This window comes from Tachyglossus aculeatus, chromosome 2 (assembly GCF_015852505.1).
Source record: "Tachyglossus aculeatus isolate mTacAcu1 chromosome 2, mTacAcu1.pri, whole genome shotgun sequence".
NCBI lineage: Eukaryota > Metazoa > Chordata > Mammalia > Monotremata > Tachyglossidae > Tachyglossus > Tachyglossus aculeatus.
In genome coordinates, this window is record NC_052067.1 from 15,135,708 (window position 1) to 15,150,917 (window position 15,210).

Genomic DNA, 15,210 nt, shown 5'->3' on the forward strand with positions numbered 1-15,210 from the left:
TCAACTCTAGGAAGTTTTAAAAGTGATGAGAGGGGTCGCTTGTGGTCTTCATACTCTGCACAAGGCAAACATTGTCCATGGAGCGCTGCATCAGAACAATGTATTTGCTTTGAACCGCGAGCAAGGAGTCGTGGGAGATTTTGACTTCACCAAATCAGTGGTAAAACCAAAATCGAACATTAGGATTTTTTTCTTTTAAATGACCTTTTTCAGCACGACTTTTTGCGGGTAAAACTTGGACACCTTGTAAAGAACAAGGAGAATTGCACTTTGGGCTTTCGTAGACAGTGGTTATAAAGTAATGCTTCTAGTTAAAAGAACTTGGCATGCTTTAGGTCAGGGCCTGATTTCTCGTTATGGGTTCTAACTGCTCTTGCTGTGAGTAAGTCTGTGGTCAGTTCGGCACAATCTTTCGCATATTCCTTCCTGGTTACCTAGATGCTTTTAGGTTCAGGGAGTTTCTGGGTTAAAAGTCATAGACTTGTATTTAGGTGGAGGGGCTGCTCTGTTAACTATTTACTAAAGCAAGCTGTCTGCTTAGACAGTGGGCTCCAGTACATTGAAGAGGCAGAGTCTGCACTATATGTGACTGGGGCCAAACTCTCTACAGATTTCATTGCTGTAATCCTGTTTACTTGGTTCCATGAAGATAGAGGGTGAAGCAAAAAAGCACTAAACAAAGTGTAGTTTCTCTTAGAAAATAATGTAAACTGGATTTTGGGTTCAGAAAATAATAATTATGGTATTTTGTTCAGTGCTTATTTTGTGTGAGTTCAGTGCCCTAGGGGTAGATACAAGTTTATCAGGTCAGACACAGTCCCTGTCCCACAAATGGGGCTCACAATCTGAGTAGGAGGGAGAACAGGTTTTGAACCCCCATTTTGCAGGTGAGGAAACAGAGGCACAGAGAAGTGAAGTAACTTGCCCAAGAACACACAGCAGACAAGTCTCTAACTCCCAGACCTGTGCTCTTTTCACTAGGTCATACACCTTCAAAACAATGAATATTTATGTAAAGTGATGAAAAACACAAGTATAATGACATGGTTAACTAGCTGTGCAAATATCAAATACTTGGAGGTTTTCTATGTGTGAGTAGAAATTCCTAAGTGTCAGAGGATTATCTTTGACATTCTTTTCAGCCAAAAGGCATCTTTTTGCTAACATACCAACTTTTCACTTTGAGCACAGGGCAGGGATTTTAACGGGGAGGAGGACTGGGAAGGAATAGGCCTGCATCTCGAGTCCCGTCCGCCCTGATTGGAAACTCTTGAGTCTCTCCCATGACCAGGGGTGAGCAAGTTGGGGAGTCTAACTCAAAAGACTTTTGGGGGTGATCACCCTTAACGCTGCCATGGACTGGGCACCTGTAATGAGAAGCAGTGTTGCTTAGTGGCGAGAGCACCGGCTTGGGACTCGGAGGTTGTGGGTTCTAATCCCGACTCCGCCACTCATCTGCTGTGTGACCTTGGGCAAGTTGCTTCACTTCTCTGTGCCTCAGTGACCTCATCTGTAAAATGGGGATGAAGACTGGGAGCAACACTTGGGACAACCTGATGACCTTATATCTACCCTAGAGCTTAGAACAGTGCTTGGCAAATAAAAAGTGCTTTAACAGATACCATCATTATTAATTCACGTAATGTGAAAATATTGTAAATCTGTGTTCCACAAAAGAGGTGACTAGCTCTGATGAAACTTGCTGTACAATAGACTATTGAGCTTAATTATGAAATATGGGAAAAGTAAACATTTAAAACAAGGGCAGAAAACACAGGAAGTAAAATATACTTGCAATTTTCTAGAATTGATTTAGTATTACATCATTAGGATGATTTTCTAAAAGGGTCAAAATGTATAGAGCAAGCATGATGTGCTGTTAAGATCTAAATACGTTTACTAGAATTTTTAGACTCTGTTGCTTTGCTTAATTATGAATAGAAAATATTCCCATTACTGTGAGTCTTTTAAAAAAATGTTCTGAATGTGATTTTTAAATCAGCTCTTTTCTTTGCCATATAGAATCAACGTGCCTCTATGAATTCCATGGTAGTTGGTGGAATGAACTTGATTGCTCCAGAATTAAAACTGGGACAGCCAGCTTCTCCATCTTCAGACATGTATGCCTATGGTTGTCTTTTTCTGTGGGTATGTTATTTCTTATTGAAGTCGTTTTCAGTATGTAGGTATCTTATATGATGATGATAATAACAATAACAATGATGGTATTTGTTACGTGCTTACAATTCGCCAAGCACCGTACTAAATGCTGGGGTAGATACAAGATCATCAGGTCCCACTTGGGGCTCCAGTTGTAAGTAGGTGGGAGAATAGATGAGGAAACTGAGGCCCAGAGAAATTAAGTGGCTTTCCCAAGGTCACACAGCAGGCAAGTGGCAGAGGTGGGATTAGAACCCAGGTCATCCGACTCCCAGGCTTGGCGTCTTTCCACTAGGCCATGCTGTGAAACATTAACTTTTAGACTGTGAGCCCACTGTTGGGTAGGGACTGTCTCTATATGTTGCCAATTTGTACTTCCCAAGCGCTTAGAACAGTGCTCTGCACATAGTAAGCGCTCAATAAATACGATTGATGATGATTAACATTGGTTCGGTGAGAAACTGCAAAGTTTTATGCCTCATATTAGAAAAAAAACAAAAAAACTATGTTCTTACAGTCATTTCCCTGCTGTCAGGGGAAAGACACTGAGATTCCAGCAGGAAATTGAATTTTTTTGGGGGTAAAACCTAACAGGCCTATTGCTTTAATGGTTATTGGTACCAGGGTCAACCTTCTGTCTTGTGGTTTGTCATCAGGAATCTGTATTGCTTAGGGCCTGCTCTAGCTGCTTGGCCAATCTTAGCAGACAGGAAGCAATTGCCCTGCTCCCACCATTCCTGCGATGTGGTGGGAAGTGGGAACACCAACAGTTTTGTTCCCCGCAAGGCTACCGAGGTTTTCATTCTTCCACTGGGTAAGCCAGCCAACTAGTTTGTTCTAACAAACTCTCTGTGGCATGCCTCGTGTCAGGCTATGCCTCTTCGGAGTCCATGCCAGCCCTTCCTTCTTCTGAGGTGCGAAAATCAAGGCTCCCAAATTGCACTGCTTTAAGTTAGCAAATGGCCACCATGGATTTAAAAATCAAAGTCGGCAGGCTGAATGCAAGCCTTCATACTCCGCATTTACATCATGATTTCCTCGGTACGATCCAGTTAGCGCCCAAATCAGCAGGCGATAATGCCTGGCTGCTTCTGAGATCTTTCATCTGGTACAAGAGCTCCAACATCAACAGCTGCACCGGAACAGATTCAGGAGCCCTTTTTTTCCCACCAAACCTCAATAAAGAGCTTTGTTCTGTAGGGAAATTTTGCTGTAAGTGAAGTCTCTGGGGCCTAAGCTTTTTGCACCTCAGGTGAGGAAATCTTTCCACGCTCCTTATTTTGAAAAGCCGACTGTCAGTGCAGTTCAGTCTTCTTTCCTTTGTGGCGTTCTGTATGAAGCCTTGGTTTATAAAAGCTCTTTGAAGAAAGTTTCAGTCCCCAGATCTGTCATACTGCCGCTGTTTAATATTTTTGCGAGTACTTGGGAGTTTTGCCAATTAAGTGTAACATCTCCCAGGAAGTGGTCACAAAGAGACTCCTCATACTATTTACAGGGTGAAAAAAAATCAGATGGTGTGAAAAAACGTTTTATAATCCTGGATTAAAGGGGTGAATACATTTATCTGTGTAGGCACCTTGCCTGAAATTTATGCCAAGCATTTGTTTAAAATTCAATGCAGAGGTCATCATTTATTTTTAAAGAATGGCATGATGTGAGGTATCAGATGAGATGTTTTATTATGAATAGTCCTGTCTTTGTGTGCTTACCTTAAAGGAGTTCTGTAAATCTTTAAGGAAATAAATCCTCTGACTTTTATTGATGTTATGAACAACTCCCTCATATTATGAAATATCTTCTCCGGATTCTGTGCTGCCATAGCTTGGAGCCTGTCTGCGTATTTAGTATATTCGTTCTGTCATATTTATTGAGTGCTTACTGTGTGCAAAGTACTGTATAGGGGTGTGCTGAGTTCCGGCTACTTGCAACCCAGGGATGCACCCTGTACTATTTCCTGGTCAACACCAGGATCCCTAAATCCCACTCCTAATTTTATATTCAATCACAGCAGGTAAATTAATTCCTTTCCAATCCCCTTCTCCGTTAGCCCCGCTCTTCCCTGTTCTGACTGTTCCGCCCTCCCCCCGCCAAAAAAAGAAAATATGTTAAATTTAGGTTCCTACCCATTCCAACTGGGATTGGAGGGGTGGGTAGGAGTTCAGGATGGGCAGAGGAAAAACTGTTCGGAACTAGAGAGCGCGGGAAGGAGGAGAGGAGGGGTCAGGAAGGAACTGACTATCTGCAGTGATGAAAGTTCAAAAAAAAAATACTGGATCAAGGGGTGGGGAGGGTGATGGAGGAGACAGGGAGGAAAAAAAGCCTGGTTTGGGGTGTGCCGTGGGAGGGAGGACAGGAAAGCTCCGAGAAACAGGGATGGGAATGGGGCAAAAGGGGTGGAGCTGAAAGGAGGGATATACAGTGTAATTTTTAGGTTGGGGGTGGTTCTACAGTAGACCCTAATTGCACATAAATTAATAGGAAGATAACAATGGTGCAGCCACATTTTTGAGGAATATAAACTATCATTGGGTACACGTATAGTGTTTGGCTGGATGCTGCGAGGGGAGTTTTTCAGTAGGTGGCTCCCCTGGCTTGGCGTTGCTGCTCAACGTTTGCCCCCACAGAAATCCAGTTTTTGCATCCTTGGTCACTGCAATTCTCGATGTGTGTTTTTTTTTTTTTTTTAAATGTGTCTTCTTGAAAGGATGGAAATAGTCGTGGGATATATGGAAAAGTTTCAATTTATCTAATTACGTTTTGCTTTCCTGATAGTTTATTTGAATTCAGTTACGAGTTTTTTTTCCTTTTTGCGTTCTGTAATCAAAGTACTCTGCCGTGTTAAACTACAATTGTATGTCACTGTAGATGAAACTGCGGCAAAGTAATAGGTCAAAGGAGTCTCAATAAGTGCCTGTGGAGTTTATTAGTCCAGTTGCATATAATTTTGGAACCTAGTTTAGTGAACCAGTTCTCTCACTGGGGAGAATGCTGTTCAAGTCCAGAAAATTGTCTGGGATGTACTTTCCAGATTGAATATGTTCCCAACCAGTCCCTCCCCTTCTGGCTCATTGCAGAGACATGAAAGTGCCTTGGTTTCCTATAACGATGGCATTTATTAAGCGCTTACTATGTGCAAAGCACCGTACTAAGCGCTGGGAAGGTTACAAGGTGATCAGGTTGTCCCATGGGGGGCTCACAGTCTTAATCCCTATTTTGCAGATGCGGTAACTGAGGCCCAGAGAAGTTAAGTGACTTGCCCAAAGTCACCCAGCTGACAGTTGGTGGAGCCGGGATTTGAACCCATGACCTCTAACTCCAAAGCCCGAGCTCTTTCCACTGCGCCACGCTGCTTCTCTGTAGACGTCCTTTGCTCTGCCCTCCGACCCAGTCTCTTTGTTGTTGGAATATCCACCAGTTAGGGAATTTCCAGTATGGAAATATTTTCCTCCACCTGCATTGCAGGCCCCTCCTTCCGCTGTTGAGGCCCTCAACAGAGGAGGGATTTTTCCAGTAGAATCAGTCAGCACAGTAGGATCGATACCAAACATGATTCCCCATAATGAGTACAAGCCTGGTTGTAGAATAGATTCTTGAAGAAAACAGACCTAAAAAAATTCCCCTTTTTCCTCCCCCGCATCCAGACCGCCCGCCCCTGCTGCCATCTGCCAAAAAAGAACCTTCATTTTGGAAGGTTTTTTTCCCCCCTCTAATTTTTTTGGTAAGCTTTTCATCCTCAAGTATGTCTTGAAAGAGAAACATTAAGCGCTTAGTACAGTGCTCTGCATACAGTAAGCGCTCAATAAATACGATTGAATGAACTGTGTGCCCAGTGGAGGGAGCATGGGCCTGGGGATCAGAGGACCTGTTTTTTAATCCCAGCCCTACCAATTCCTTGCTGCATGACCTTGGGCAAGTCATTTAACTTCTGTGTTTCTCAGTTTCCTCAACTGTAAAATGGAAACTGTTCTCCCTCCTACACTTAGACTGTGAGACCAAAGTGGGACGAAAGACTGTGTCCAACCTAATCAATTTGTATCTGCCCCAGCATTTAGCGCAGTGCTTGGCACATAGTAAGCGCTGAACAAATACCATAATAATAATAATCATCATCATCATCCATCCATTTGGGCTGTCCTAGTTTTGGGATGGGGAAAATGTCATTTTTGTTTTACAGTTCAGATTTTAAAAAAAGGGGAAAGCTTTCTACTTTGGTCTGTGTAGGATTCCTCACTCAGCTTGGTTCATCCAAGGTGTAGGGAATAGAGCACGGCCCTGGCAGTCAGAAGGTCATGGGTTCAAATCCTGACTGCACCACATGTCTACTGTGTGACCTCGGGCCAGCCACTTCACTTCTCTGTGCCTCAGTTACCTCATTTGTAAAATGGGGATTGAGACTGTGAGCCCCAATTGGGGCAGGGACTCTGTCCAATCTGATTTACTTGTATCGACCCCAGCGCTTAGTACAGTGCCTGGCACATAGTAAGTGCTTAACAAGCACCAAAATTACTATTATTATTATTATTATTATTATTATTATTATTATTGTTATTACTGGGGGTGAAAGGCTCGTGTTGTTTCATTGGTGTAAGGAGATGGCTATTTGCTGTAAGACAGTACGGCAGTGGAAGGCTTTGCTCTAAAACGGACTCGGCACTATTCTGATTTGATTCGTAGCCTGATTAATATTTAAATCAGAGGTTTTCCTCAGCTTTCTGTACCAATTTGCATTTAATTCTAGGAATTGGTGATGCTGGTTTAAAAATATTTAGCTCTGTTTTCTTTTCCTTCTGAAACAAATTAATCTACTTTTTGCAAAAATGAATTTGTTTGCTGTTTAGTAAATGTTCCAGATACTGAAGGGAGTGTTTTAGTTTGTAGCCACCACTGAGTATAAGGTTAATTGAATTGGTATCTTCAGAATTAAGAGAATTAAAATAATATAATAATAAATTATATAATATATAATTATATATTATATAATTTTATATAATAATAAAATAATGGAGAATTAAAATAATAGTTGGTTCTACATGAACAAAGTGCATAAATTTACCAGTTTTCCTTTAATTCTCTTTTTAAAAGCAGTATACAGTACATAAGAGGGGAAACTGTTTTATCTGTAAAATTGGTGTAAAACACCAGTGTTTGATTCCAGGACCATAAATTTTCCATTCTCAACAACTGGTATGCCCTTCCCATTTTAAAATGTTTTAATATTCTTGACAAATACTGCATTCCATTTGTCTACAAAGGGCCAGAAAGAATGATGGAAAAAAGAGATTAAAGAAACTATCTTTCTCATAAATTACCCTTCTAACACCTGTTTATCTTTGAATTGACTATTATTTCTGTGGGGTATCTTCTCCTTCTTGGTTTTTTGTATTTTGATACTTTTTCATCACAATTCAGCCTAACACGGTGAGAAGAAAGTAAAGTTTAAGGTGAAAGTGTCGTGAATGTTTTTTAGAAGGTAGATTATTCTTTGGCTAATTCGGATACCATGCAGAGATCCGTGAAACGCAGCTCCGTGGAAAGAGCACAGGCTTGGGAGTCAGAGGGTGTTTGTTCTAATTCCTGCCCCTCCACTTGGCAGCTGTGTGACTTTGGGCAAGTCACTTAACTTCTCTGAGCCTCAGTTCCCTCATCTGTAAAATGGGGATTAAGACTGTGAGCCCCACGTGGGACATCCTGATCACCTTGTATTCCCCCAGTGCTTAGAACAGTGCTTCGCACATAGTGAGTGCTTAACAAATTCCATCATCATCATTATTATTATTATAAATATGTAAACCAAATACGTAAATATGTAAACCAAAAACGTAGTTATAGATTGTCATTTTGTGTAGAAGCTTCTCTTACTTTCACAGGGGTTTTGTTCTGAGAAAAGGCAAGACAAAGAAAATCAGTGTTACAGCAAGATCTGTTTTTCATACAGAAGGGGCTTAGAGTCCACGCGCTCCCATGTTACAGACAGCCCACTTCTGTTTAAATGTTCAGGGTTCGAGGGGTGACTTGTGGGGAGCCAAGACTCTGCTAGATAAAGAGAACCTCGCTGTGACAAGACTTTTTCCAGTTTAAAACTAGCCCAGGACTGGAATCTTTGTACCTGTAATAATTTACAACTTAATACAGAAAAGGCAGTGACTGACTTTGCTGACATTTCCAAGGAAACACATTTACGTAGTAGTATTTAGATTCAGAAAATGGCTAAAGTTTTTTTTTAAGTGGTATTTAGCGTTCTGGGCTCTGGACCATATGCTAGGATAGATACAAGCTAGTCAGGTCAGACACAGTCCATGTCACACAATGGGGTCCACAGTCTTGATTTCCATTTTACAGATGAGGGAATCGAAGCACAGAGAAGTGAAGTGACTCGCTCAAGGTCACACAGCGATTATGAGGTCCCAGGTTCAGGCTCCTTCCACTAAGTCATGCTGCTTCTCAACTTGATACAAGTTACTCATTTTTAAGATGAAAAGAGGTGTAATAGCATGCAGAAATGGGGGTAAATTACCTCCTTTGGGCAGATGTTCTAGCTCTCTCAGCCATTAAGACACCACTTAGTGATCTAGAAAGCCAAACGTTTCTGAGTTAAAATTAGGGGAAGAGGCAGCACTAAACCTCTTGCTTCAGTTTCCGTGGAGCAAGCAGTCCCGTGAATCCCAGCATTAGAGTTCGGCCTTTCTTATAACGTGATGGAGCACTGACCTTCAGGAAGGCTTTGGGAACTCTCTGGTGTCTCTTCATAGGAAGCACTCAATAAATACCATTGATGATCATCCAGAGTGCCAGGGATCCCTTCAGGCTGGGCTCCTCCCCTCCACAGAACCGAAGAATCTCTTGAAAGTTTTGGATCATCTCAGTCGATGGGCCAGGAGGAGGGAGCGGGATGGGGAGTGGAGATGGAGAGCCAGTTAATGATAGCATTTATTAAGCGCTTACACGGTGCAAAGCACTGTTCTAAGCGCCGGAGAGCTTACAAGTTGATCAGGTTGTCCCATGTGGGGCTCACAGTCTTAATCCCCACTTCACAGATGAGGGAACTGAGGCATAGAGAAGTTAAGTGGCTTGCCCAAAGTCACACAGCTGACAATTGGCGGAGCCGGGATTTGAACCCATGACCTCTGACTCCAAAGCCCGGGCTCTTTCCACTGAGCCACGTTGCTTCTCTGCCGGGAGTATTCTGGAGCTGACTAGTGCCGTGAGGAAAGAGGCTTGAGCCACCCCAAACATCCAAGTATCCTGAAAACCTGACCGACCTGACAATCCATCTCTGGGAAGATTATGGGCTGGAGTTTTTTTTTTTAAACTGGCTTTTACTAATCTCATAGTTACCAAACTTTTGTTGCCCTTTGGCCAGAGGCTTACAGTTAACCCTACAAAACGATGATTTGACACACTTCCTTCCAGGACAACTATTTGTAAGTAACGTCGCAGCCTCTTGAAAGAATTCCTTTCTCCTTGTGAACCAAAGATTGGGCTGTAACTGAATCAAAGAATCACAGTTGTGTCTGTGAATAAGATGACATGGATAATTTACTTAACTTTATCTGTTTTCCAGCTTTGTGCCCAGAATGAAAAATTTGAAACCAATGAGGACGGGGTCCCCGAAGTGGATGAACTTCACCTGGTAGGTGTATTCCTTGTTCGAACAGCAGGCATAGAAGAGGAGGAAGATTCTTTGAGCAGATCAAGCAAATGTTTGCCTGAAAAAGCCTGTCACTTTCCTTAAATGCTCTTCAGAAAAATGGGAAATGACAGAACTTCAGTCAGACACTTGATAGATCCATTTAGATCATTGCTTTCCTTTTTTCAGTGGGTTTCAAATCAGTCCCCTGGAATGAAATTCTGAATAATAATCTAAGTGGCTGACAGTGGAAAAGCTATGCATGTGGAAGTAGCAGGAGAGATTTCAGTGGGTGACCCACTGACAATAAGGTTTAAATACCCACCTAACATTCTCTTTGAGCTCCTTCTTAAACTATTTTTCCTCACTTCAAGTTGTGATTTAAATTTATTTTAGTGTAGTGGTGTGTATTAAAGCCTCGAATTAATCATATTTATTGAGATCGGACTGTGGGCAGAACACTTGGGAGAGTACGGTAGAATTGGTACAATAGAGTACAATAGCAGCTATAGTCTGATGGGACGGATGGCTTTTGGACTAGGCCTGGGCAGTGATTATGATCTCTGTTACTGATTAGTTAGTTGAATAAACTTGAGTTTAAATCTTTTCATTTTCTCACGAGGTCGAGAATCAAGACTAGTTGTTTAGTGGAGGAGTGGACCACTGCTCCACTACTCGAGACACCATCTTTGGCAGGTGGGGATGGCGGGAACTGTACTCCTCGTCCCTGGCTTCCCTTTCCCAATTTTCTTGTGTGTACGCTTGTTCTTCAGCTTGTGCCAGGCACTATTTTTAGAATGAGGGTGCTGCTGCCTCCTCTTGGTCTAAAAACACACAGGGGTGTGGTTGGACAAAGTGTGAAGTACACAACCTCTTTCCCGTGGAGATCCGAGTAGGGAAACATGGTCACAACCCTCTATACCCCTCTTCTCCAAACCCCACCCTCCACAGTTCCCTTTCTGTGGCATCCTCCGCCCCCATTACATGTCTCTGTAGACTTGTGCTCCTCACCTTCCTGAGTTTTCTATCCTTGGATATTTTTTGTTTTTTAACAGTGGTGTTTCTAGGACTATAGAGTCAGGGAGGCAGGTGGTCAGACCGGAGTGGGATAGAGAGAGGACAGATGGCAGCGTGGGCAAGGAATGTATCTGTTTACCCTTATATTTCACTCTCCCAAGTGCTTAGTTCAGTGCTCTGCACACAGTAAACACTCAATAAATGAGATTGAATAAATGAATGAATGAATGACAGCGGAAGTCAGTGGAGAAGTAACTATCACCACCCTTGATTTGGTTTAGAAAATAAAATGTTCAAATAATAGGAAAGCTGTGTGTGGACGGAGAGGTGCATGGAGGGAGAAGGTGGTGGGGGTGGCTTTGAAAAGAAGGGCAGAGAATTCGTGACCTCTTTTCAAGGGCAGGCAGTCATGGGCTGGGACCTGGGGGGAGCAGGGCGAGGGGGTGCGGAGTAAGAAGGAAAGGGGTAGGGCAGGTTTACTCTCTGGTAGGTTTGCACAGTGGAAATCTCTTTGACTAGCAGAATCAGCGGTGGGGATAACCGGATAGGAGGCAAGCAAGTCAGGAGGAGCCATCCCTCCGTTGGAAGGTGACAAAGAAATCTGAGTTGGGGGTGGAGAAAGGGTAGTGTGTTGATCTAGGTTCCCTGCCCACAGTGAGTTTACTTATCAGGTTGGTTTTCTATTAAAAAGTCGATACTTCTCCTCCACATAAATCATCCACCTTCTGCCTCTATGGAAGTTACAGTGTATTATCATTTGGGTACTGATAACAAACTGTAGCAAACTGTTTTAGCTGACCTTACGGAAGGAGGTAGCATTTGTAGAGGGTGTCAATATTCCTCTTCATATTTAGTGATTATTGCAAAAGTACAGAACCCATTTAGTACAGTTCCTCTTGACATTGCTTTTTAATATTAAAGATTCTTTAACCACTAAGATCCTATTAATGGGATGTGAACAAAATGACTGGAACGGTAATGAAAGTGGCCAGCAAGATAGAAAACTAGTCTAAGTAAACTCATTGTGGTAAGGGAACATATTCTGCTCACTGTTGTGTTGTGCTTCTGCATATAGTTAAGCTCTCAGTAAATGTTGTAGGATGATTGTTTGTTCCTCAGATGCATCCTTCAAAACCTTTATTCCTTTTTTGTCAGGAAACAACATGGGCTAGTGGAAAGAGCACAGGCCTAGGGGTCAGAAGGACCAGGCTCTGCCACTTGTCAGCTGTGTGACCTTGGGCAAGTCACTTAACTTCCCCATTACCTTGTCTGTAAAATGGGGATGAAAACTGTGAGTCCCATGTGAGATATGGACTTTGTCCAACCTGACTAGCTTTTATCTACCCCAGTGCTTAGTACAGTGCCTGACACATAGCACTTAACAAATACCATAAGAAAAAGAAATACAGATCTTTCTAGTGCAGATGAAGAGTGTGTTTCTGCTTTAGTCCCTCAGTGTCAAAATGGAAGCTGGCCAGGCCCAATAAAATTTCTAAAATGAATTTAGTATCGATTTCTTAAAAACTTAAAAGAAAAGCTTTTAAGAAACGCCTTCTGATTTTAAAAAGAACTGTGTCCAAGTAGTTTATTACAGGTCACGGGAAACTAAATGCAGCCCAAGCCTGCATTTTGGTTTGTTTTGGGGTGAGTGGAATGAAGTGACTGCCTATAATAAGTGATAAAGCTCATTAACAGAGTTCCAGAACAAAATGAACTACATGCTTTAGGTGTTAATTTAAATAAGATTCAACAAAGAAATCTGCTCACGAGGATATGGGCTGTTATATGCTGTCATCACCATGTGTTTCTTTTGAAGTCCAGTGCTTATTAGTTTTTTGTGAAAGTGTAAATTAAGGTACCCTGTGAAAGAAATACTTTATTGTAACTTTTTCTACCTTTTTGAAAATTGCATAGTCCAAGTGGGAAATGTTGGACTGAGGATTTACCTGGTTTACTTCAGGTGTAGAGCCCAACCGGGTCGTTTGGGACACGACCTGAGAATTCTCTGGTTGAGCTGCTTCCATGAAGGGAATCAACTCTGTTCTCATTTCACGTGGATTGGGCAGGGCCTGACATTTTTGTTCTCTTTTCCCAGAATTTTTTTTTTCTTTTTTACAATACCGCTGCCCCTGAATAGAAGATTGTGCTTTTTAAAGTGACCCATAATCTTCCTAAATCAGAGCCACTCGAGCCACTCCTTCCACTTCAGTAACCTTCAGAAGTTTTGAGGGTGTTTTTTTTTAATTATAGACCAATATTTTTCTGTTATTTATTTATTTCTTTTAGCCTACAGGTAAATCCCAGGTTATAGCCACCTTATTATACAATCTGGGAATGCTAATGTAAGTCTCCCCTTTTTAGTCTGTCAGCTCCGTGTGGGGAGGGATTGTATCTCCCCAGTGTATTCCCAGGAGCTTAATAAAGTGTTGTGCACACAGTAAGTGCTCAATAAATACCACTGATTGATTGAAAGTATCTTCTTCATTTACATCTGTAGATATTGGTAAGTCTACATACTGTTCTTTTGGAGCTTTCCAGATGAATCTTTAGCCTGCTATACATAACATTTTACTTGTGATTCATCTGAAGTGCCTGTTTGCGAGATCTTTCCCAGAAAACTGATGAGAATTATTCTTTAAATTCAGAGAACAATTCAGAACATTGGGTTTAGAGTAGTTAGCCACTCATAATCTGTATCATCTATCTAAAAGGGAACCACATGTCCCACATGGGGCTCACAGTCTTAATCCCTATTTTCACAGGTGAGGTAACTGAGACACAGAGAAGTTAAGCGACTTGCCCAGCGTCACACAGCAGACAGTGGTGGAGCCGGAATTAGAACTCAGGGCCTTCTGATCCCTAGGCTTGTGCTCTATCCACTAGGTCATGCTGTTTCCTTACTTCGTTTTGTTATGAAGTCATTTTTTTTTGCCAAACTCTTCAGTGTCTTAATAGTAACAGTAATATTAATTGTGTTAAGTGCTCACTTTGTGTTAAGCCCCTTGCTAAACGCTGGGGTAGATACGAGGTAATCAGGTTGGACACAAGTACTTGTACCACATGGGACTCTTAGTATCTAAGTAGGAGGAGAACAGCTATTTAATTCTCATTTTACAGATGAGAAGACTAGGGCAGAGAGAAGTGAACTGACCCAGGGTCACTCAGTGGGCAAATGGCAGAACTGGGAATAGAACTCAGATCCTCTAACTCCCAGACCCAAACTCTTTTCCACTAGGCCATATTGCATCTCTTGTGTTACATTTTCAGGGTTTGTGTTGCATTTCTTATCTTTTTTTTTTTTAAAAAAAGATTTCTGATCAGTGCTGAAATAGTATTTGACCTTCCGTGAGTACCAACACATCTTAGCCTTTGAAAACTAAGTCAATTATTTTCTTAGCTCTTTTATGTCGAAGAATATTATCATAGAATATCTGTGCTCATTTAGCGTGAAAGTGTTTATACTTAAAGAGGAAAAAGTAGTTGAGATAGTCCAAGGAGTTTGTGTTTGCAACAGTGCTTGGCACATTGTAAGCACTTAGCAAATACCGTCATTATTATTATTAATAATTCTGCTGTAAGGTAGTGGTTGAACGATTTAAATAGTAGATCTCCTCTCCTAGGGACTGCATCATTTCTCTGTTACATGGTCATTTTCTTCCATTCAGGATGATGGTGTCAAGTCCCTGCTATCCAGCTTGATTTGCAGTAGAAATTCAGTGACAGCCGAGCAGGTCCTCAGTGCCGAGTGCTTCTTGCACCTTAAGATGACGGTGAGTCCAGACTCAAAGAAAGGTTCTCTATGCGACGAGGAAAAGGAGCCTGAAGAGAAACCTCCTCAACCTTGCGATGGAAAGGCAAAGAATGAGAAAGCTGTTCCAATCAGTAGGGCCTAATCTTCCCGTGAACCTCAAGTTTCTTTTTCATTTGTTTAGAATGTGTTAAGGTTACTAAAAGGAAGTGGAAAGCGGATCGAGTTCCAGAAAGGATTGCTATCCTTAGTTATTAGTGCTGTAGAGATAAAGACATGTTTGGATAAGCAAAACAGTCTACTGTGTTTTTTTCGGTAAGTTTTAGTTCTGCCTACTGAAATTCCTCACAGAGAATTTTTTAATTAGGGTCCTGGGCTGGGACTGGATTCAAAGTAGAACGTGCAGAGGGTTCACTGTAGGATGACTAATGTTCATAAAAGTGAATAACATTGACAGTTTTAAGAAGATGGAGAGGTTGGAAATGGATCTGGCTCAGTGGAAAGAGCACGGGCTTTGGAGTCGGAGGTCATGGGTTCAAATACCGGCTGTGTGACTTAGGGCAAGTCACTTAACTTCTCTGTGCCTCAGTTCCCTCATCTGTAAAATGAGGATTAAAACTGTGAGCCCCCCGTGGGACAACCTGATCACCTTGTAACC

At 41.9% G+C, this 15,210-nt stretch overlaps 1 protein-coding gene across 1 annotated transcript in view; it reads left to right on the forward strand.

Moving 5' to 3' along the window:
• The window catches only part of STK31 (serine/threonine kinase 31), a 60,262-nt gene extending 45,437 nt beyond the window's left edge, over positions 1-14,825 (forward strand). The window contains exons 21-24 of the mRNA XM_038769525.1: positions 11-160; positions 2,023-2,148; positions 9,722-9,790; positions 14,470-14,825. Of these exons, the coding sequence (XP_038625453.1) occupies positions 11-160; positions 2,023-2,148; positions 9,722-9,790; positions 14,470-14,697 (573 nt within the window). The 3' untranslated portion in view covers positions 14,698-14,825. The remainder of the gene's footprint in view (positions 1-10; positions 161-2,022; positions 2,149-9,721; positions 9,791-14,469) is intronic.
• The last annotated feature ends 385 nt before the right edge of the window (positions 14,826-15,210 follow it).